Below are 23,228 nucleotides of genomic sequence, written 5' to 3' on the forward strand. Positions count from 1 at the left end.
CCTCTTTTTATTTTTATTTTTTAAAATTTTTCACTATTTCTCTTTCTGCTTTCCTTGCCCATGGCTCTGCTCCTTCCTCTTTGCCTCACTTGTAACTCCTATTTGTTTTACTTTGTACATGTACTCTTTCCCTTTTCTCTCCCTCAAAGTTTATTTTCTTTCTCTCTGGCCTCTGCACCCCTTTCCACTGTGTGAGAGCGAGAATACAAGTTAAGAAAATAAAGTCCAAGCAAAAGTGGTTCAAGAATCTTGCTTTTCAACATGCCAAGGGAAAGCTGTATATCCTGCGCTCCACTTTCGTTTGCCCTTCATTCATATGAAAATTACACCACCACCCCTTCAATTTTTATCTACAGCCATGAATATGTGGCCTTTCCAGTTATATAGTTTAGAGTGAGCCATGAAGGATAATCTGAATCAATGATTTGTTATGAATGCATCTGAAAGATAACAATAAGCCACCAATCAATATTAGTCCAGGGGAATTTCCATGATGTAATGCAAACGCCATGTAAGCCACGAGGACAAAACTTAAAGATTGGTAAACTTTGATTTTGACTAAAAGATAATCTTGTTCGTAATGAATTTCAAATTGTATAAGCCAGGATAGTAATTCATGTAGAGAAAGATGAGTCGCGTTTTTAGAATCATGTTTAAATAGTCATATATATATATATATATATATATATTAAAACATTAGACTTATCTCACAGAAATTAACTTGGAGGAGGAAATTAAATTCAAGTTTTTTACTATATTCTTTACTGAACATGGAATATCTTAATAATATCTACGTAGTTGTTTCTCAACATGTTTCAACGACACACTTGGTTAAAAAAACAACAATTCTATAACGTGGGAAACATTATTGTTCGGCGAAAACTAAAATTGGCGTGAAAATTTGTTTCTACTTGTTTCTCTTTGCATTTCCAACAGTACATCTCGTCAAGGAACAAGTCATTAAGAAGAGTGGCATGCATGGACGTGTTGTCGTTGTCTCCAGAATAGAATTCGTCCAGCTATTCTGTTCAAACATTACTGCTTAATCTTTGCATGGAAGCCTTTTCCAAACAGAAATGATCATCTCTAAATTTCGCAGTCTTCATAATTAAACTTGATTATAATGTTCAAATCCTTCCAAAAACAAAATCCCCATTTCCGTATCTTTGTTCTTTTCTGTCCAGAAGACACAATATTAGAATGAAACATCAAATAAAAACCACACATATAAGGTTCTGACAACATTAAACAAGCGCAAAGCTACTAAGATTACCAAAAGCTAACCAACCCCTCCGCGGCAACCTCCACATTATATATATATATATATATATAATTCGAATTATGACTATACTCTAATTAACCAATTAATTAATGCATCAAAACAAAATGAAAAAGCATATATACACGTCAGTCCACATATAATTAAGCATATGAATCTCATATACCGAAATTATAACAACTAATTAATAGGACATGAAGCTGATATGGTATATGATCATTCACCAAATTACATTTTATGAATTCCATTGTGTGTTTTGCATCTTTCCACCAATTTTTGTTTGTAATATAATAATAGCTAGAGTTTGTTTTCAACGGTTACAGAAATTCTTTGTCACTTTCCCAAGTGCTCTCTGCCAGTGAGTCAGTCAAAAAAGAGCATTTTGGTAACAATCCGACAAAATCAGAGCCCTTTTCCAACATCTGTCCCTGTTACCCTTTCAACCGTTTGTGTTCAAACATCAATCTCAAAGAAGTCAAGGTGCATTTTCGTAATTATCTTCCAACCCTGAGCCCAACATCATGCCTTCAAGCATCCCATCTATTTAAGCACGCACAAATCCCTCTCTCTCTCGTCCAACCCATCCCCTTCAAATAGTATTTCCAAGAATTCACCCCTTCTTACTCCTATCTCTTCCTTTCCTTTCAATTCAAGTTCTTCTCTTTACTCAATTCATTTTGACCCAGAGCATATCCACAATATAAAAAACTAAGTACTCCTCCAATTATGATAGTTAGGTACGTGATAATATACCTTTTCATCATCTATGCTACTTTTGCCAATTCTCTTCTAAGTTCACATTCTGGCGCATGCATGTTCCTTAACACGAGCTGATTCATATGAAATCAATGCTACCTAGAAGTCAAATTCATCACTCATTCACAGCCACCTGCAAAAGTTATACGATTTTCATTTTTATTACAAATAGATATATAATTATATTTATTCCTTTGTTTTTTTAAAACGTTGGCATAAAAAAGAATTCATAGTACTTTGTATATATATATATATATATATTCTTTCTGTCCATGATTTTTTTTTAATTGGCATACTATTGAACTTTGGTCACTGATGACAAACATTATTAAAAAGCTACGTTAATCATTTTACGCACTTTTTACAGCTTGGGATCCGAGGAGTTCAATCCAAGGCAGATAGAAAACTGATTTTGTGTGAAGAAATTAAAACTCAACAATCAGGAAGCAAGACATGGCCAAAGGCGCTTCAAATTCTTCAAAGACAAAGTCACTGACATTTATATGCCTCTTCATGTTCATGCTCAATTTCCACTCATCCCATGGTGAAGAAGAGCTTCAGCTTCTGTTATCCTTCAAAGCTTCCATCCACGACCCACTTCACTTTCTCTCCAACTGGGTCACTTCCTCTGCCACTGCCACAGCCACCACTCTTTGCAAGTGGCCCGGCATAACCTGCGACAACAACACTTCCCACGTTAACACTGTTGTGATATCAGGAAAAAACATCACTGGCGAGGTTCCTTCCTCCATTTTTCAACTCCCACACGTTTCAAGCCTCGATCTTTCCAACAATCAGCTTGTTGGGGAAATCACCCTCAATTATTCTCTTTCTTCTCTGTTTCCACTTCGTTACCTTAACCTCAGCAACAACAACCTCACGGGTTCTTTGCCTCGAACCTTGTTTTCCGTGTCATTTTCCAACCTCGAAACTCTGGATCTCTCCAACAACATGTTCTCTGGCAACATACCCGACCAAATTGCATTGCTTTTCAGCCTAAGGTATCTTGATCTTGGAGGAAACGTTTTGGTTGGAAAGATTCCAAATTCCATCACCAACATCACCACTTTACAGTATCTTACGTTGGCTTCAAACCAGTTAGTGGGTGAAATTCCAAAAGATATTGGCCTAATGAAGAACTTGAAGTGGATTTACTTGGGCTACAACAACCTTTCAGGTGAGATACCAAGTAGCATTGGAAACTTATTTTCTTTGAATCACCTTGATCTTGTTTACAACAATCTCACTGGACCAATTCCTCAATCTCTTGGACACCTCACCCAGCTTCAATATCTCTTTCTCTATCAAAACAAGCTAACTGGTCCAATTCCTTCATCCATTTATGAACTGAAAAAGCTCATTTCACTTGATCTAAGTGATAATTCTCTTTTTGGCGAGATTTCTGAGCTTATAGCGCAGCTCCAAAGACTAGAGATTCTTCACCTTTTCTCAAACAACTTCACAGGGGAGATTCCGAAGGCAATTGGATCTTTGCCTCACCTTCAGGTTCTTCAGCTTTGGTCAAACCAATTAACGGGTGGGATTCCAGAAGATCTAGGAAAGCATAGCAACCTCACTGTTTTGGACCTTTCCAGCAACAACCTCGCAGGGAAGATCCCAGAAAACTTATGTAACTCTTCCAATCTCTACAAACTCATCCTCTTCTCAAACTTTCTCCAAGGACAAATCCCACATAGCTTAACCTTTTGCCAAAGCCTACGCAGAGTGCGCCTCCAAAACAACAAGCTCTATGGAAAATTACCATCTGAATTGACCAAACTGCCTCAGATATACTTCTTGGATATCTCTGGCAACGAACTTTCTGGAAGGATCAATGACAGAAAATGGGACATGCCATCGCTTCAAATGCTAAGTTTAGCTAACAACAACTTCTCAGGAGAAATTCCTAACTCTTTCGGGAGTGACAAACTCGAAGGTTTGGACTTATCCAATAACCAATTTTCAGGTTCCATTCCTTCTGGTTTCAGAAACTTATCAGAACTCGTGCAATTGAAGCTAAGCAACAACGAACTCTTTGGGAACATCCCAGAAGAACTCTGTTCGTGCAAGAAGCTTGTGGCATTAGACCTCAGTCACAATCATCTCAGTGGTCAAATTCCGGTCAAACTCTCCGACATGCCGGTTCTTGGCCTCCTCGACTTGTCGGAAAACCAATTATCCGGCGAGATTCCACAGAACTTGGGAAGCGTGGAATCTCTCGTTCAGGTGAATATATCATACAACAACTTTCATGGAAGTTTACCTTCAACCGGTGCTTTCCTTGCCATCAATGCAAGTGCGGTAACCGGCAACGACCTTTGTGACCGTGACGGTGACACATCTAGTCGCTTGCCACCGTGCAAAACCGGTAACCAAAACCCAACTTGGCTTTTCATCATGCTGTGTTTTCTCTCAGCTTTGGTTGCGTTCGCGGCAGCTTCTTTTCTGGTGTTTTTCGTTCGTAGAAGGAAGAGTTTTTCGGAGGTGCGAAGAGTGGAGAATGAAGATGGCACGTGGGAATTGCAGTCTTTTGACTCAAAAGCTTCGAGGGTGATGAAAATGGAGGATGTTTTATCGTCGGTGAAAGAAGGGAAAGTGGTTTCGAAAGGAAAGAACTGGGTTTCCTACGAAGGGAAGTGCATGGGGAATGATGGTGACATGCAATTCGTGGTGGAGGAAATCAGTGACTTGAATTCGCTTCCGTTGAGTTTTTGGGAGGAGATGGTGAAGGTTGGGAAACTTGGGCACCCTAATATTGTTAAGCTTATTGGAATGTGTAGGTCTGGGAAGAGAGGGTACTTATTGTATGAAAACGTGGAGGGGAAGAAATTAAGCGAAGTTGTGAACGGTTTGAGTTGGCAAAGGAGAATGAAAATTGCTGTGGGCGTTGCAAAAGCACTTAAGTTCTTGCATTGTCATGCTTCATCCATGGTTTTGATTGGAGAGGTGTCACCAGAATCGGTTTGGGTGGACAACAATGGCGTTCCTCGCGTCAAACTCAGCCCTCTCGGAATGCCATTTTTGGATGTCAAAGGTTTCGTTTCTTCGCCCTACGTTGCCCAAGGTACTTAAATTACTATTTTGTCCCTTTGTTTTTTGGCTTTTCTTTTGATTGTGTGGCTTAGTAAGTAGTAGCTAGCTTTTATATTACATGAAAGTGATGAGCAATACAAGAGTGACAACGATGAAGTTGCTAGACATTAAGAACTATACTCAAATGAAAAACAAATTATGGTTTTGCATGATAACGGTATAATATAAAATCATTCATATATATTAACTTTATATTTTGTGACTGTTGGTTTGGTAAATTAATTGCTTTTGTCATGACTTTTAAATTTTGATCGTCACCTTTTCATAGGGTGCATCATAGAGTTCAATCACAAGTTCATGCACATGAACAAAATTTCACTGCCTTCGTAACAATCTAATAAATGTCTTATGATAAGTCTATGGTATGTCATCCCAAAACTTAATTTTCTATGATAATTCGACAATTTCAGAGGCAAGAAAGAGAAAGGACATGACAGAGAAGAGTGAAATATATGGCTTGGGAGTTATGCTGATTGAATTATTGACGGGAAGAAGGTCCATGGACATAGAAGCAGGTAATGGCATGCACAAGACCATTGTGGAGTGGGCCCGCTACTGCTACTCAGACTGTCATCTTGACACGTGGATAGATCCTGTGATGAAGGGTGGAGATGCATTGACCTATCAGAACGACGTCGTTGAGACACTGAATCTGGCCTTGCGTTGTACCACCACTGATCCCACAGCAAGGCCATGCGCAAGAGACGTACTCAAAGCCCTAGAGTCTGTTCACAGCAACACAGCCACTTTTTGCTGAGTTTTCAGTGCTCAATACAAAACCTCAGCTATGATTTTCCATATATCTCATGAGCATTCTCTGACCTTTGTTATAGTTTTTGTTTTCTATTGTTTTTTTTTTTTTTCTCTTTTGAGTTTTCACTTTTGTTTTCTTTTTTATCCTTAATTTGTTTAAAGTTTTTAGTTTAGCATAAGTAAGTTGTTGATGAAGGGATTGCTAGGGAAATGTTTGCTGGATATTTTATATGGGCATGCTTGACATACTGCTGATGAGTGTAAAAGTAAATGTAAATAAATTGAATGTGATTAATAAATTAATTATATGAAATCAATGCAATCTATGTAATTAGAATTTCTCGTGAGATCAACATTTTTTTTAAGCCAGTTGCATATGCTCATGTTCTTTTGCGAGAGCTATTGCCTCTGCCTTTTCCCCAACAGCTAGAAATCTCATTTTTAGTGGCCTATTTTTTTTTCCACTTTTGTTCGGATATGTGCACTTCTCTAACGCTATTAGCTGTTAATTACCTGGTTTGCATACCAACTAGTGGGAGCTGTAAGTCATGTATCAAAATAGGGAATTGTTTTTATAAGAAGTAATGAGAAGGATAAATATTAATACATGAAAGGAAAAATATATTAATAATTTAATTTTATCATTAAGATTAAAAAATATATCTTTACAAAATTTACAACTTTTTAAAATAGTTATATGATATTAAATAACCTTTAATTTTAACTATTTAGACATATAATTGTATAGTTAAAATGTATTATTTTCACGTACTCCTATTTTATTTTATTTTCATTTGGTACATTTCTAGAAATTGTATATATATATATATAGAATCCATTCACGCCCCCTTTCTTTTACCACAAATATCATTCGGCTCTGGATTTTTATTTTTTGGAAGTTAGAATAATAATATTTTTATACCCTTTTTTTACATATAACTTTTATCCAATTTTACTTCTCTTTTTTTTTATTATATTACTCATCATATTTTTTTCTTTTTTCTTTATTTCTCTTTTTTTACATCCAAATAACACCCTTTTATTGAATGCCAAAGTATCACCAAACTTTGGCAACTAGAGTAGTTATTATAATTATTTTATATAAGAAAAATATTCTTTACTTTTGATAATCTATCGGTAATGTACCTCTGGTCTTAATTTACAAAGTAACCAAATCACATATACTTTGCCAATCCATATGGAATGAGAGCAAAGAGTTTGCAGTACCATGATCGTGGAAGTGGGAAAATGAATGTTCCCTGATCTTTTATATCAGAGTGGAAGCATAACAACAGCATATATTTTTATGGGGGACCACATTTTATTTAGGGATAATTACACTAGCTTTTCTTAAAATTAGAGTAACATACTTGAACTTCACTTGTTTTGAAAATTATACTTCTTTTACAAGCCTCTTGCTTTATGATTTTTAAGGTTATGATATATATGATCCATAAATAAAAGTAAAGAAAGTATGTGTACATCACACAACTCAAAGCTGCATGCAGAAACTATTTGACAGCGGAAGAAGCAATGTCAAGGAACACTTCGATCCACTTATATGCTTTTTTCAACTCATTCCATATCTCAAAAACAAAGCACTTTTTTTTTATTGCTAATAAAAACGAAGAGCGTTTTGTTTACATATTAAATGATAAAATACACAATACATCGGTAACATACTAAATATACTCCTTTTCTGCTTTCTATTTTTCATCTTAATTTCCATCAATTCAACCTTGATGTTAGGTATAATCAATCGGAGGAAGTGATAAAGGTTTCAAATGCTTCAGTATTCGTTAAACCTAATTCAATTTCAAAAGAAAGGAGAATTGTCCAAAACTTCCAAGTCCCTGATGCCCTGGACATTTGGACTAAACTTCATCCCAAAATTTACCTCAGGATATAGAAGATTGCACAAAGCTTTTATAAGGAGTCATATTTTTAACTAACCAGAACATCTTAACAATAAACATTTAAAAATTAATGGGTTATTCTAAAATATATTTGTTAAACTTGGTATTGTCTCAACCTAATCATGCCAATCGCGTTCAACATTCCGATTGTCATAATAATACAATCACAAAATCAAACCCGCAGACAGACATTCAACAGAAACTTTTCATGTTAAATATGATAAGGCGACGCATATTTTCTTTTTTGGTTTGAATGCAAACTGTAAATGATACCTTTAGAGAGGCTATGATTATAGGACTGATAAAAGACAGTGATTAGATTTCTTCCTTCTGAGAGACTCCTTTTCTTTTTTCTGTTCATGATGCAAATTTGAATCTATGATGATGAATGTACATTCACAATCACTGTTGATGGGCGTCTGGTCTCCTTTCATACGTAACAAACTTAAATCATCAAACAAATGGATTTTGATTTTATGAGAATTGAGTCTCACTACGAGAGTCGAGTATGAATTCACTTCTTCTTCAACCTTATTGATTATAAAATATGTTAAAATATATGTTTACAGATTTTTTAACATTAGTCATAAGCATGGACGTAGAAGTATATAAATCCCGTATTTGACTATCCAAATTACTCTGTACTCTGTATTATTGTATTATATATAAAGTGACTTGTCAACAAAAATAATTAATAACAATCAATAATGTGTTACTTTTTTTTATTAGGAGAACATGAGATGAGAATTGGTGATCTAATCGCGTAACTACGTACCCTAAGCCAAAAATACGTTTCTTGAGATTTCTTTCTTTCTCGTCATATGGTAAGTTGCTAAATACATAATATGGACTCAAAATAATCCTTATCTTGACTTGGGTTAGTGCATGATTAAGCACTAAATGCATTCCACTTACTAGATAAAAGTAGTAGTAGTAGTACATTGGGGATCTTCCCAGCCAGGCCAGAGACCACAAACTTTCTTGTGACCCACCTTCCTTCCATGTTATGATGATAGTGCTGAGATTTCCCTTTCTTTTTAATAAAAATTCCCTTCTTTTTTCCTCCTTTTCATATAAACAATTTTTTTTTCTCATGTTATGGCCTCCAAGTAATGATGGTTGTGCAAGAATCCTTTTTTTCTTTTCTTCAATCAGAACTCTTGGAGGGTTTCCACAGTTAGAAGATTCCATCAGTAAAGATGAGTCTAAGCATAAAAAAATAAACTAGCTGACATTATGAGGAGCAAACCAGCTAAGTCTGGCTGGCATGGATATGATCTACTGCGATGGTTGTTCTTCTCAAAAGCCCCCCAAGATTTCAATTATAGCCCTCGGAGACCATGCAAAAGGTTCTTTGGCTTCATTGTTTCAAGTCAAAAAAGCCCCTTTTTCCTTTGATTTTTTTTGTAAAGTCATCTTCTTTGGTTATCTTTGTTAGTAGAAGTGTTTGAATTGTTAATGTCTTCACATTTTTCTCTTCTTTTCTCACTTTGTAGGTCACAACAAAAACAATTTTCATGTATGCTTCTTTCATAAAAGACAGCTGGCTTTTGTTTTCGGACTTCAATGTACTTAAAATGATAATATTGGATCCACGTGCAACCCATTGGATATTGCACACACCTACCCACTTTGACACAATTTATGGAATTCAAAGTGGAGAAAAAGGGTTACCTAGTGCTATTGACCCATCACCCATGCATTAGCATAGTTCTAGTATGAAAGCTATTTTTCATTCTTTGAGCGTGAAACCAAGCATGGTATGCAACAGGAAAAAGGGATACATAGGTACTGTAGAATGTACTTAAGAAGCAAAAACTGGACATTGAATTAGACAAAGGTGCTAACAAAAAATGCTGCAATATATATGCATGAAAAATTTCACAAAATTCTCAGTTGTGTATTAGGCTAAGTAGAAGTGTAAATATTTTATATGTTATAAAGGGATGATAAGTTAGAAAAAGAATGTGTTGATAAATGAATATTGAAAGATTTGGAAATTGACTTTGAGTATGTAAGCAGCACTCTTGCTTAGCCGAAAATGCATATTGATACGCCAATTATTGTAGCTTTCGCTTAATCCGATGAAGCGAATCGAATGGTTACACAAATCTTGCTTTGTTTAAATCTAGTCAATTGAAAGTAGTGATGTAGTCATCCTATAGTAGTGAATCTAAAAGATGCTTTACTTTTGTCTGTAATTTAAACTTTATTCCATAAGACTTTGGATTTGTCTCTCATTTGTTAATGTGCTTGGTCAAAGATCACATCAACCCCCCTACCACTTCAAAAACTAAAGAAAGACACTTTCAGAAACTCTCGGGTCGATTTCCCTTTCAATTGACAGTAACTCTGGTAAAGTAAAAGACAAACTAGTGTCCTTTTGTTATGCCGTGTTATCCTAACCTGCTCTTCAGGCCAACCAGGCATTGTTTCTTACATGTATATGCCTAACCAACCTAACTGTACGTGGAGGGATAACTTTGGAAAACCACAAGTACCCTTTTTTTATATCAATTAAGCAATTTAGAATTTTTACATTTTTTTAAAATTTAGACCATATATATCTCTTGTAAAGAGGGGTCATATTTGAGTTTCGGAAGATTAATGTGAACAGTAAAATTTTGTCTCAATATTTAACACTTACTAGAAACTACTTCTAGTTTGTACATGTTAATTTCAGAGCAAGTTATAGTTTCTTTACTACTTCTAGTTTTAGGTACATCAACACAAGTTATACTTCAATCAATGTTGTACATAACATAAGTTAAATTCTGCTTATATCACCACAAAATAAGAAAGTTTTGCTTGGTAGACGTTATTATTAATTACAGGTGGTGAAAAAGTCATGGTTTATAGAGATGGTCAAAACTTGCATTGAAATATTGAGACTAGTTTTTATTAGTTTGGCCAGAATAATAGACTCAAGGGGAAAATAATTGGTGGAAGGAAAGAAATGGAATCAATGAATGTGAAACATATCGCTCTCAATTCTCAATTCTCAATTCTTCATCTTTCATGGTGCTTGCTTGATAAGAACCCACCTTGTGTTAAGATCTTTAGGAAAAGAATCATACACAGAAGGGCAATTCTGAGGCTATTAATTACCAACCAAGTGTCATTTTTAAGTACGTGTCAAAATTTTGTGCAGGAAGAAGCATGTAAATTTAGAACCCATATCAAATTCAAACATGCATCGAAGTGCTTGAGTTTTTAATCATCTATGACCACTCATGGTTTGCTTGAAATGGAATCCGAGAGATTCAAAACTGTGGAATGCATTCTACTGGGCTAATGGACACAAGTGGGTAACACAACGAGGAAGGTGAGCCCCCCCTTGTCTTTCGATTCCATCAAGAGTTGTTGTAAACTTGTAATGTAGTGGGAAAAGATAAGTGTCAGGTCAAATTCTGAACGAGCAAAGCTATATGTATCATCTTGTGTCATCCTAATTAATTAAAACATTAAACATTAAGTGAAATTAAGAAGTAAAACTATTCAATATTTTAGGAATTTTAAGCTACTTGAATTGAAAAATACTCATGCATGTGTATAAGATACTTATAGCATATTGATTTTCTTTACTCCTCAAAAGGATGGAAATTAGAAGTAAAAAATTGATTACCAACGGTTAGAAAAAAACTTGCCTTCTTTATTGGCTCCTTTTTTATATGAAAATGACCATCACACCAATTAGGAGGCACCTTTAAAGATTAAAAATTTTGTTTGCCCCAAAACAAAAAGGATTAAACACTATATGTGGCCAGTAAAGGTCCCCTTCTAATTACCCAGAATACCACTTTTCGTCTTCTATTCTTCGCCTTTTACTTTGTCCATATATATGTGAATATGGATATGAATTTTTGATTGGGACACAGCACGTTTGCCACCCCAGGAATAGTTTTCTTTTCCTTTTAAAGGGGTATGAGTTATCTTAAAGATTTTCATCATTTCACAATTCTAACCATTTCGAGCAAATTTGAAGGGAATGGTTTTCTCCATAGCAATTGAATAAGTGCGCGACATATATTGATAAAGATTCCTTCATTGAATACGAAATTGATGACAATGGTACACCCATATTCAAGGCCAGATTTTTTTTTTTTTTCTGAATCATGATTATCACACAAATCTCCATCAAATATTCATCATAGATAGTCACAGATATTTATATTTGAAGTTTTTTAATAGCAATTTATAAGGTGCTTTATAATATCTTCTTATACATAAAATAATTATGATCGTTAATTTTATATTAATAAATAATAAAATTAATAACTTATTTAAAAATATAAATATCTTTTAAACTTTTGAAACCAACAACCCAAACAATAATATTCATTCATTAAGGTGGCCGTACATATTCAAATTAATTGAAGTTGAAACAAAACGTATTTACAAAAATATATAATTGTGTTTTAATATAGTTAAAAAGTTATTAAATATGTATTAAAAATGAAAATATAATTATATAAATACCATGATGAGCTAACCTGATATAAATTTAATCGAAGTTATTTGACTTAAATTAATTAAAATAAGTTTACAAATCCAATTTAATTCAACATGAAATCAATTAATTAGTTTTCAAAATTTTTAATTTAATTCAATCCAAAGAGATAGGAAGCAAATCCACACCATGTTCTACGCTCAGCAATGCAATATTTTTTTGTTAGCTTTGGTGCCTAACAAGAAGGAAGTTGATGGATCTCCTTCCATCGACTGCTCCGCTTTCTTTGGGCTTCTGTGGGGCTCTCAGGCCCAATTAGATTTGTTCCAAAAAATGAAACGCCAAATTTTAATAAATTAAAATTAATTATGTAGCAAAAAAATATAATTTAGGATCATGCATGGTTTGCCAAACAAAAAACAATATCAAAGAAAATTTGACCTTCGCTAGTCAAATGGGCTCAAAAATTTTAAAAAACTTGACCAGCCACCTTTAGTTGAAGTATTAATTGCAAAATTGGGATTGGACAAGGAGGTTCATCTCCTCCAACCATGAAACAATGTTTTTAATCCTCCGAATCCATGAGTAAGCGTCCACCATTTTTATCCTAACTAAACATTTAATATACTATGTAACGTACAAGTATTTAATTAAATTCATATAATATAAAATATGCTATAGATATTTATATATATAACTGTTATAGTTGGATTATAATTATAATTAAAATAATAAATCATAAATTTGACTATTGTCAAGTTTTTTATATTTATTTTATATACGCGCTAGATCACAAATATAATTCTATTTAAATCGAATGTGATTATTATAAATAACAAAACATTTTCTTAAAATATTTAATAAATAGACAGTACTGTTTTCCAAACATAAATATCATTCATAATTGTTTTGGTTGATAAAGTTATTTTCAATTTTGTTTTAAACTAAGCATAAAATTATGACTTTTATTATTATTTAATGTCACTTCAAATATCGTCTCTCAAAAATAAATAAATAATACCTAGGCATACATACAGTCACTGTAGGCGTAGTGGATTATGATGGATAAGCAGCATTACACTTTTGATTAACCTTTAAACACATGATAAAAAGTTTGCTCCGATGAAAAATAAATAAGTTGTGTGAAAAAGTTGTGATATTTTAAAATTAAATAAAAAGATATTAATGGAAGAATAAAATAATGAAAAGGGATATGCAGGAATATCAAAGACCCAAGAAGCATGAAGGAGTAATAGAAAAGTATAATAGCATATAGCATATAGCAAATTAGCATTCTAGGGATTCTCCAAAGTTAAAAAGATACGGAACTGTTGTACTCTACTTTCCTACATCCTACACTGTTTAAACTATCAAACAAAAGACCAATTGATGAACATAAAACATATGCAATGAGCTGATTCTTCTTCGTTTAATACTTTCCATGCAACTGCTCTCTCATAGGATACTGGCCTTCCCATGCTTGATAAACAGATCCCACCTTGAATACACATGAAACCCTGCACCAACATTATACTTACATGTTTATTTCACAATTTTAACCTATTGTAGTGTTAAAATAAATTAAAAATAATTAATTAAATCAATTTGTTTGGAAGATAAACATTATAAATGGAGTAGCCAGGAATAAGCTCTTGGTTTTGGCAAAAACTATGGAAAATTAATTTTCTTTAGCCTTGCAAAAATTTATTAAAATTTATACCTGCTGCATTATCTGGGGGAATTCAGAGCACAGCGTTTTCTTTCCGTTGTCATCGAAAATTTTTTCTAGGGTGATGTCTTGAAGTGCAACCAAGGTTGTCTCAAGCATGTCAAGTCCAGCTTGATTTGCAAACGTAAAAACAGGTAATGCCTGGCAAAACAATATATGAAGTTAGAGCACTTTCTTAAATGTTATCATTTAGGAAGAAGAAAGGATCAATTTATCACACATAGGACAGTAAATAAAGATATATAGTTGACTCATGACTATGAAAGGAAATCATGATAACCAAAGCAAAAAAATTTCTTATGTCATGTGGGTAGTCCTTGCTTTTGTCATTATTGCATGTTTCAACATACTAAATTTATTCACTTCAATTGTAATAATTGAACATTTTAGAGTTTATAAGGCAACATCAAGCAAGAGAACAGAATTCCGATCAGAATAAAGATATAAAAGAAATTAATTACCTTTAAAGAGCAGCACAAAACAGCATCCGAGTGATGCCAAAGGGATTTGAGAATGGACTCACTTCCTTCACTCTTTAGTAGCTCTACCCCTAAATAGAACCTGCACAGAATGTCAGCATTTAAAATACATTGGACACTTCTCTTACACACTTAGAAATTGGAATGAAATCATGTTGCTATAACATGTTATTCCAACATGATTGATGTCATTAGATCATGAATATAGCAGTTACGTATAGTGAAGGTATTAAGTGACACACCTATAGCTGTTACAGATCCATCTAGCGAGTGTCTGTGCCTCAGGAGTGCCAGGTGGTAAGTGAAAAGCATTGTGAGCACCAAAACGCGAAGGAGAAAGTGCTAATGAAACCCTCTGAACAGATGCAATAATACTACGAACATATTGACGGGCCATAGTAGCAATGTTATCTTGAAGGTGAACTTCAAATGCAAACTGGAATGCTATTGTCATCACAGACTTTGTGCTCCCTGAATGACCTGAGTTCTCACCAGCTGTTTTATTTGCTGCGGTTGTTCCGACCTCAAGTGCAGAAGCAAGATCAAGTGTACGGTTTGGACTAGCAGCATCCTGCATTCATATACGAGAGATGTCAAAATCCTTGCTCAAACAAGAAAGGTAAGTAAGAAAACAAATTTCAAAAAATTGTGGGTCAAGCTGAAGACTTGCCGTGCCAGAATCAAGAGGGATGATGCGAAAACCAGAAGGCAAAATGGGTGCATCATCAGAGAAAGATGCATCTATTGGAGCAAAAACAAGTTCTGCACTGGTGCCAACTGCATGTTCATCCACTCCACTGCAAAGCTGTGGACAGTTGCAACCAGAAGGACTGTTAGCTATGAACTTGAGGTTAGCAGCAACCTTCTGAACTATATACAGATATCATTGTTACAGATATTCATTCAATTAAAATACTTGTTAACACGTGTTCTTATTTCAAACATCGATCAATAGTTCCTTACTCTAAATACTTGTATAACTAAGCGCAAATCCCATTCCAGACGTGTTTTTTGTCTCAATAACCAAGTGAAAATAAATTAATTAACAAAGAGTGAAATACAGAAGGATAAAGTTTTTGTTTCCATGATTGCAATATGGTCAAGAAATGGAAATAGATACGTTGAAAATAATGGAAGTGTAAAACAAATTACTTACTTGCAAGAGGAAAACATCACCGGGTATAGTCATGTCGTCCCTATAGTAGCCCATGTTTTCAAGCTTAATAACCTCCATGAACTGTTTTAGAGATCAAATTGTCAACAAGTACGCAAAAGTTCAAAACACTCAGAGAAAACCCCTACAATGTTAATCCACAAGCAGAAGGCAAAAAGTGTGTGTTTAATTTGATCTTGAAAGAAACAACGCTAAATTATAAATGGAAATGTTTAATGCAAGAGACTATAAGCTTAGGAGCAAATAACTTGCCTCTTCATGCTCAATTGTGTGAGCAAGTGGAAGAATAACCTGACCCCCAAAACCTCCTGCTCTAGCCCCTGGCAAGCTACAGGGACCCGCTTTAATTGCAGCAGCTGAGTAAGCATCAATACTACTATCTGCCCATTCTGATCGGTGCTCCCTCAAGAATCTAAGAAGAATTGCTGGAGGAACATTCTGAAAGGACATAAAGAGAGAATGAGATAACTGAATACATGGAAAATCAAATATTTGAAGCTGGTCTATGACTCTATGAGCATTAATCCACATTGATGAATGAGTATTAAGATGTATACCTGTAGCAACATGGATGCTTTGGCACATAGCACAGAACTGCTCATGGAAGGAAATCCATTGTTATAGCCAACATTTACTCCCATCATCTTGCTAGGAGATGAATTCACAAGAAGGGTTACATCATCAATGCCATCACTCTCTAACATGGACCACCCATCATCTGCAAAACCATTGACAGCTTCGTTAAAGCCCCTGCAAAAAAGGAAATTCAAGTTAGAATTTTGTAACTTGTCAAAATATGTCAAGGATTGGAACACTTTGAAGGATATTGGCACAAACTTGCTCAATCTCTGGCTAAGAGCACGTAGAGCAGCAGGCCTTCTTCCCCATCCTGTGACACTTGGCTGAGAAACCTCTTGAGAAATCTGCCTCAAATGACGCAAAGCCTGAATGACAATAACAAGGTTACAAAACAGCTAATCCAAATTTCATCTCTTTATATAAGGAACTACAGTCCTTAGCCTGTGAAAATACAAGGCTTATAAAACGTATTACATTTATGGTTTAAAAACTGAAAATTAAGGAGCAAAAACAATGGTCTTACAGCCATAGTTGTCCTCTGAGCAAGCAGCATTGATGACTCATATAGTGGGCGCAAAACTTCAGGTACACTCCAGGGCTGATTTCAAAGAGCAGCAAGTCAATTGTAAGTTATGAAAAAGGAGGGACATTTGTATCATTTTATAAACGTATATAATATAAGATACCTCTAGAACCATATGATCAACAATATGAATAATGGATCCCCCTCCTTCACAAGGTCTAATCAGATACCCACTTGGCAGCATGTCAGCTCTAACAAAATGCTGAACTGGGGGCATAGCAGGACCATTCTGAGTGTTGTTGAGTGATCTTTCACAGACCTGACATTGTTAAAGTCACAATTGCACCACCCCACATGAGCTTTTGAGTTACACCACATAATGAGAAGAATAAAGAAACATATATAGTGGCATACCACAAGACTGCCATCCTCCAAGAGTGAAGTGTAACGCAGCAACCAGAAGTCACGACCAGGTGCCAAAGTTGTAGGGGCATACAACTAACCAAGATACCATACATTGAAACATGCAATTAACAAGGCTTCTAAATATACTAATTCAATGAGACTTAGAAAGTATATCACTATATAGACTATAGTATACCTGCATGTAAAGCAGCTCAATGGTTCCTCCATTTCCTGTGGACATGACATTTAGAACATCCACAGTTCGGCAATCACGAAACCATGAGTGCCTATCTTTGAGGATTTCGGCAACCTGCACACAACATTTTCATTTTTCAATCAATGGTTTTTCACTTACTTCATGGGACTAAACCTGTTAACAACAAAGAAGAAGGAACTTACCCTGGCAGGTTCTAGACCCACAAGGCCGCAAGCACGTGCAGCCACTCCAGGGCAACCGTGAGAAATAGCAACGATTCCAATGGAATCCGGACCAGGCTACAAACATTCAAAACAAAACAAAAACCGTGAGATAACGTGTTTAAATTAATAACAAGTTGGTTTGGTCAATCAATTAAGGTGCATGTACTTGAGTACACAGTTAACAAAGTGAAGAAATGAAATAAAAAAACATTGAAAAGAAAAGTGTGGTAACCTTCATCCCAGGCATTTGGACCCACTCCACAGCAGTTCCAGTGGCCTTTGAAAGAAACTCTGCTAAAGTCTCCTCTGCAATGGACAAAAGTCTGCAGAATATAGACAAAGACAACACAAAGCACGAGAACAATTATATTCCATGAGTACAATCCACAAGGACAGAGAAAAAACATAGGATCCAACAAGAAGCAGGCTTTTCAGTTTCACAGTTCATGATCACTAACCCAGCAGGGCTTGCATCCCTTGGTGGATGCTGGGGTGTCAAGTGCCGCTGACCACTCGTTACCACTGACTCACAGCTTGTGTCCGTAGTGGCAAGACTCGCCTGTTCAAATAAATCAATTAATTTTAATGCAATAAATGTAAATCTATGCTTATTTTAATATAAATTCAAACATGTTACAAAATCATTCAAATGCCTAGATAGTAGATATCCTCTATTCTAATTTGAGGAAATTTGCTTTAAGGAGTTAGGCCTCTTCATCCATGTATATTCAAATTAAAGCAAAATAAATAAGTAGTACGGCATAAAGAAAGGATTAAAGGAGAATAGTTATTATTTATATATAGTAGTGTTACATTTTGTGTCTGTTGGCGGAAAAAGCTGTTCTCATACACCAGCTGTGACACCTGTTTCTGCAATCTGTCGTTTTCCTCCATCAGTAACTTATTCATTGCTGTTAGCTTCCTGTTCACAGCTTGCAGCCGTGACGCTTCTTTCCGCTGCTTCTCTCTGCACCTGCAAGAACAAGCAACCCAAAACAAAAAAAGACACCATATTTAGCCGCTGGAATAATTGCAAAACTAAGGCCTTAAAATACAGCAACTGGGAATGATTAATGAAGGGAGAAAAGAAGAGAGAAACAAGAAAAACAATAACTTTGGTTTTCTTTTGGGGTAGGTGGGTTGTGAAAAATGAAAAATTTACACCAATCTTTTAATTATTTGTGAAAGAAAAATAGAGAACAAAACCGTGGTTAAAGAGAATGATGCGAGAAAATACCAAAAAAAGCAAGAAAGTCAGATTTACACAATTCAAGCAACCTTTCTGATCAAATGAAATAAGTCATGGAAAGAAAAAAATGTTTTTGAATGTTAAAGTATAGTGAAGCTGATTATAGGAATGAAAAGAGTTGAAGAGAAGCACTAACAATTACCTTCGGTTCTGGAACCAAACCTTGATCTGCTTGGGCTCGATGTTGGAGAGAATGGGGCACTCTCTGATGAGTTGTTGGCGGCGAAGAGAACTTGGTTTGGGGCATTCATGGTAGAGCCTTTCAAGTGCTTCCACTTGTTCAGGTGTGTACCTCACGTACTTGCCGTTGTCCATTGCCACCTTGCTCCCATCTTTGCAGGCCGAACTCACCGCCATCATCCCTTTTAAATCAAACCAAAGTTATGATTTTTACAATCACAAAAACGAAAAAATAAAAACTTCGATAAAGGGTAGGGGTGAAAATTAAAATAGAGGTTGATTGGAATAGATGAATCACCACCTATGAGTGACTATGGTAGTGCTTTCAGTTGAAGGTTAAAAGCAGAGAAGCATGAGATCAGTTGAACATGAAAGAGAAGAGATTAAAAGAGGAAGCACTCAGAGTTTGTCTCTGTGACAGTTGTTGTTGAGTTATATTGGATGATATATGGCAGAGGAGAGAGGATGAAGGAGAGAGAGAGATGTGAAGTGAATGGAAAACGTAGTTTTTCTTTATTTGTTTGTCTGTATAAAGAATGGAAAAGGACTAGTGGGGGGTATGTTGGGATTGGGACAGAGATGGGGTTGCTTATAAGAGAATAACCCCAAATATCAGACAGAATAAGCGAACATTTTTTTGTTTTCACATCATTCTCACTCTGCTTTCTGTTCTTCTTTAGCTGTTTTGCCTGTTGCTTTTGCTGTTGCTTTTCTTGCACTACTTCATTTTGGCACTTTCCATTTTCCAACAGTTAGAAACCCCTCTCTCTCTCTCTCATCACAAGAGGCTGGGACTTGTGAGATGCAAATGCGACCCACACTCTCACTCACGACGCGTGCACTGTAAAACTGTAGAGTATTGAACGTTAGACAAAACCCAATACCGTTTCATCTTCATGTATGCCACTGCCACTCTCAAAAATGTGCCATGTCCCGATTCCTTCATTATAATTTATACCATATTATATGGTCCACACTCCACAATTAGCTTTTCTGTGGGTTTTCTTAAGGACAAGTTTTTTAATGTGATAAGTTTACAAGCGTGAATATAACAACTTACCACAAACTATTAGCAATTCAGGATGCTTGTATTCACAATTAATGGGTAATAAAATTACATTTAATTTAATAATATTAATTTTAACTTTTCAATTAAATTTATATTTATAAGATTTTTAACTTATTTCTAAATCATACTGTGACGAGTTTGCTATCAAATTACAATGTACTTGATGAGTTGACATGCCGGAATATCCTCACAAGTATATAAACCTTAAACTGATGCAATGATCGTCATAGATCACGTGAACTTAACAGACGACCCTTTTTTTTGTTGTTGTTGTCTTCTAATTATGCTTATTAATGAAAAGAAAAACAGGGGGAAAAAAAAAACTGAAGTTAGTCATGCATCTCAATATGTATATATTAAAACTGTCCAAGTTCAAAATATGCCAAAAGCTGTGCAATTTTTTCCCATCTGAACTATTTTTGCTGCATTATTGTTTGATTGCGTTGAACCATTGGTTCATATTCATTTGATTTTTTCACCGTGCATGTATGTATATAAACGAGTTCCGCTTCTAGCTCACTATAAAGCTATTAATATATTAGGACTCGTTTTGATTATTCAAAATAGCCCTGATTAATTTAGCTAATCGACATGGGAATCTCTATTTTCGTGCTTATGTATGTATGAGAGGAGAGAGAACAATGGTTTGTTGAGACGTGAAAGGTGTGTCAAGAAATATTCATTAATTCATAGTTATATAGAAACAAGCTCATCATTTTTCTTGACTCCATAATTATGTCTGTGTCGCCTCAATATGATATATGGAGAGTTAGAGGAGCTGTTGATGTATGGGCATCACTGAGACAGCATAATTAGGGTTTTTTGCATGCGGACGAGCTAGGTTTAATTTCTTGTGAATCCCCAGTTTACCCAGTAACTGTATATTTTGACAATTTCTTCCTACATCAAACCATGGCATAAATATGCATAATATATTAATATGTAACACGCACTTATTTATCACCATGACAAAGTCATATATACACATAAAGTATATGTATATCTTTCTACGTTGGAAAAACTTTTTTTTCACTATTATACGCGAACTCAATACGGTTTCTTAATGGAAAAAAAAAGGGGTAGTGGAGTATACAAAAATTCCTATCAGTGCTTATTTTTCCTATCCTGATTTTATGATCATTTTGGTCAAAATTATTACGCTGAAGTCTAAACTGGTTGCTTTATTTCATGTATTTCAATTTCAAATTTCTTGTTTCTGACTGAAAATACATTCGTGGTAGTTATGTTAAACGCGAATCCCGACTTATACGCTTCGTAATCGTAGACTAGCTTCAAAGTTGACATTAGTGGTGCAAGAAAATACACAATTATAATAAGGTAAGAAACTAAAAGTACATTCTTCGGCCGAAAAAATAATAGTAATAGCTACTTGTCCCCCCTCCAGCACGGGTTTATACTTTATACATGTATCTTTTCTTTTTCTTTTTTTTCTAAAGCTATTTTTTCCTTTGTTCGTGTGAAGTGTTTGGGTGTGGAAAGATAAATTCTTGTTTAACCTTAGCCATTGAATTGAAATTAACATTATATCATTGTTTTGAAAAAGAAATTAGAAGGCGCTCAATCTCTTCAATAAAAAATAAATAAAATTGATTGAGTTCAAAATTGGTAAGAATTAGTTGAATCAGTCTAAAACTAGTCAAAAATCATTTGTGAAAATTAAGTTTGAAACGATGATGTTTTAATTTTAAATTTTTTGAATTATTTGTAAGTCTAAATGTATTTTTTGGATTACAATTAAACTATTATAGAACTTTTAAATCATCAATTAATGTTTTTTTTTTAAGTTTAATAATCGATCTAAGTGTTAAAATACACGTATAAATATCCAAAATTGTTTGAAATATGCAAATTATGTGTATTTTTAACATGACCTACGTAATTTTACATATGTGTGTTAAATACTTATGGAATAATTTTATTGATAAGAATCTCTCAGGTTAGTTTCGATCGTGTTGTGAGATAAAAAGATTCAAAATAATTATAACAAAATCTAGCACTGAATTGAAAATTGTTTGTAGCTTGAAAAAAACAATAATTAAGGTACCTAAGACCCAATTGGTAGATCTTTTCTTTTATATAGTAGTAAAGTTATTATTTTCTACAATATTCTTGTAGGTTCAAATCTCTAACAATAAAGAGATTTCTACTGATCATTGAATTGAATTTTTTATTATTTTTTAATGTAGCAGTGATATTTTGTAGTCGATAAATAGGAATTAATTTTTTTAGTCAAACAAATTATTGAAGTAAACTAATATGTTTAGGAGATACCATCATCTAACTATTTTGTTAGCTTTGTTGATGAATTGAATTTCGTTTATCACTTGGGTTACATTATATTGCATATTTACATGTTTAAAACTTTATAATACATATAAGGTAATATTTGAATTACTTGAAGAGTTAATATTGATTATATAATCTATTGAACGCGAAATTTGTTTCTTAACATAACTTTTGAATAGTTTTGAACAAGGCTGGTGTGGTTTTCAGATTGATCTGTGCCCCACTTCAGTTCATGAAGCTTTTTGTTTGACTAGCTTGATTGACATAGTTGCATTTGTATTAGGTTGGATTATCCTTCTACTCCTTTAATAAATATCTTTTATTTATATATAAAAAATATTTTGTTAAGGATTGAGTTTAAGTGTGTGTGTGTGTGTGTGTATATATATATATATATATATATATATATATATATATATAGAGAGAGAGAGAGAGAGAGAGAGAGAGAGATTCACAGGAGGGAAACAAAAAAAACTTGCTTTGGAAATTTTAGCGTAAATGGATTCGTCAACACGCTCTTACCAAACAAATTGAGTCTCTAATTGCAACTAACATGTATGACATTTTGATAATTGCCGCTCAACATGAATATTGCGCACTAATTACATGTTATCGAACAAATGAAAGACACGCGGCTAAGAAAAATAAGTAAATTAAAACAGGTTTTTTAAGAGAATATTAACTCGGTCATTTCAGTTAGGTTGATAAGGCTTGTTACGCGTTTAATGTTAATGGCTGCGTAACCAAAACATTTAAATATTGAGTAATGCTATACCCAGGATAAAACTTAATAGAATTTCACAAGAATTTATAAAAAAATTAAACTAATTATTGAATAAGTCAAAGCAATAATAAGAACCACGCACT

General features: G+C 34.4%; 2 protein-coding genes across 4 annotated transcripts; one reads left to right on the forward strand and one right to left on the reverse strand.

Moving 5' to 3' along the window:
• Nucleotides 1-1,871: 1,871 nt before the first annotated feature.
• Nucleotides 1,872-6,191, forward strand: LOC113865052 (probably inactive leucine-rich repeat receptor-like protein kinase At2g25790). 2 transcript variants are annotated; one of them, XM_027499401.1, is made up of 3 exons: nt 1,872-2,016; nt 2,403-5,099; nt 5,539-6,191. In XM_027499401.1, the coding sequence occupies exons 2-3, from the start codon at nt 2,489-2,491 to the stop codon at nt 5,883-5,885; spliced, it is 2,958 nt and encodes a 985-aa protein (XP_027355202.1). In that variant the 5' UTR covers nt 1,872-2,016; nt 2,403-2,488; the 3' UTR covers nt 5,886-6,191. The 2 variants fall into 2 exon arrangements, with proteins under 2 accessions (XP_027355202.1, XP_027355203.1); XM_027499402.1 differs by having other exon boundaries at nt 2,403-5,069; nt 5,539-6,075.
• Nucleotides 3,670-19,510, reverse strand: LOC113865054 (homeobox-leucine zipper protein ATHB-15). 2 transcript variants are annotated; one of them, XM_027499403.1, is made up of 20 exons: nt 19,287-19,392; nt 18,948-19,170; nt 18,370-18,529; nt 18,015-18,115; nt 17,789-17,879; nt 17,536-17,631; nt 17,333-17,446; nt 17,146-17,229; nt 16,895-17,050; nt 16,732-16,806; nt 16,467-16,573; nt 16,187-16,379; nt 15,882-16,067; nt 15,612-15,692; nt 15,126-15,260; nt 14,698-15,026; nt 14,438-14,537; nt 13,968-14,117; nt 13,577-13,764; nt 3,670-3,681 (listed from the first exon to the last, which is right to left on the reverse strand). In XM_027499403.1, exons 2-19 carry the CDS (start codon nt 19,163-19,165, stop codon nt 13,618-13,620), a joined length of 2,523 nt encoding a protein of 840 aa, XP_027355204.1. In that variant the 5' UTR covers nt 19,166-19,170; nt 19,287-19,392; the 3' UTR covers nt 3,670-3,681; nt 13,577-13,617. The 2 variants fall into 2 exon arrangements, with proteins under 2 accessions (XP_027355204.1, XP_027355205.1); XM_027499404.1 differs by lacking the exon at nt 3,670-3,681 and having other exon boundaries at nt 13,493-13,764; nt 18,948-19,167; nt 19,287-19,510.
• Between the last annotated feature and the right edge of the window lie 3,718 nt (nt 19,511-23,228).

This window comes from Abrus precatorius, unplaced genomic scaffold (genome assembly GCF_003935025.1).
Source record: "Abrus precatorius isolate BTA unplaced genomic scaffold, Abrus_2018 Scaffold4, whole genome shotgun sequence".
NCBI lineage: Eukaryota > Viridiplantae > Streptophyta > Magnoliopsida > Fabales > Fabaceae > Abrus > Abrus precatorius.

Bases quoted from the DNA above. Each gene is read 5' to 3' on its own strand.
- LOC113865054 (XM_027499403.1), bottom strand. From the start codon at position 19,165: ATGATGGCGGTGAGTTCGGCCTGCAAAGATGGGAGCAAGGTGGCAATG. The intron at 15,693-15,881 runs GCAAGTTATTTG...TCTCTAAAACAG, and splicing joins ACACAATTGAGCATGAAGAG to TTCATGGAGGTTATTAAGCT. The intron at 15,261-15,611 runs GTAAGTAATTTG...AACTGTCCACAG, and splicing joins GTGATGTTTTCCTCTTGCAA to CTTTGCAGTGGAGTGGATGA.
- LOC113865052 (XM_027499401.1), top strand. From the start codon at position 2,489: ATGGCCAAAGGCGCTTCAAATTCTTCAAAGACAAAGTCACTGACATTT. The intron at 5,100-5,538 runs GTACTTAAATTA...CGACAATTTCAG, and splicing joins TTCGCCCTACGTTGCCCAAG to AGGCAAGAAAGAGAAAGGAC.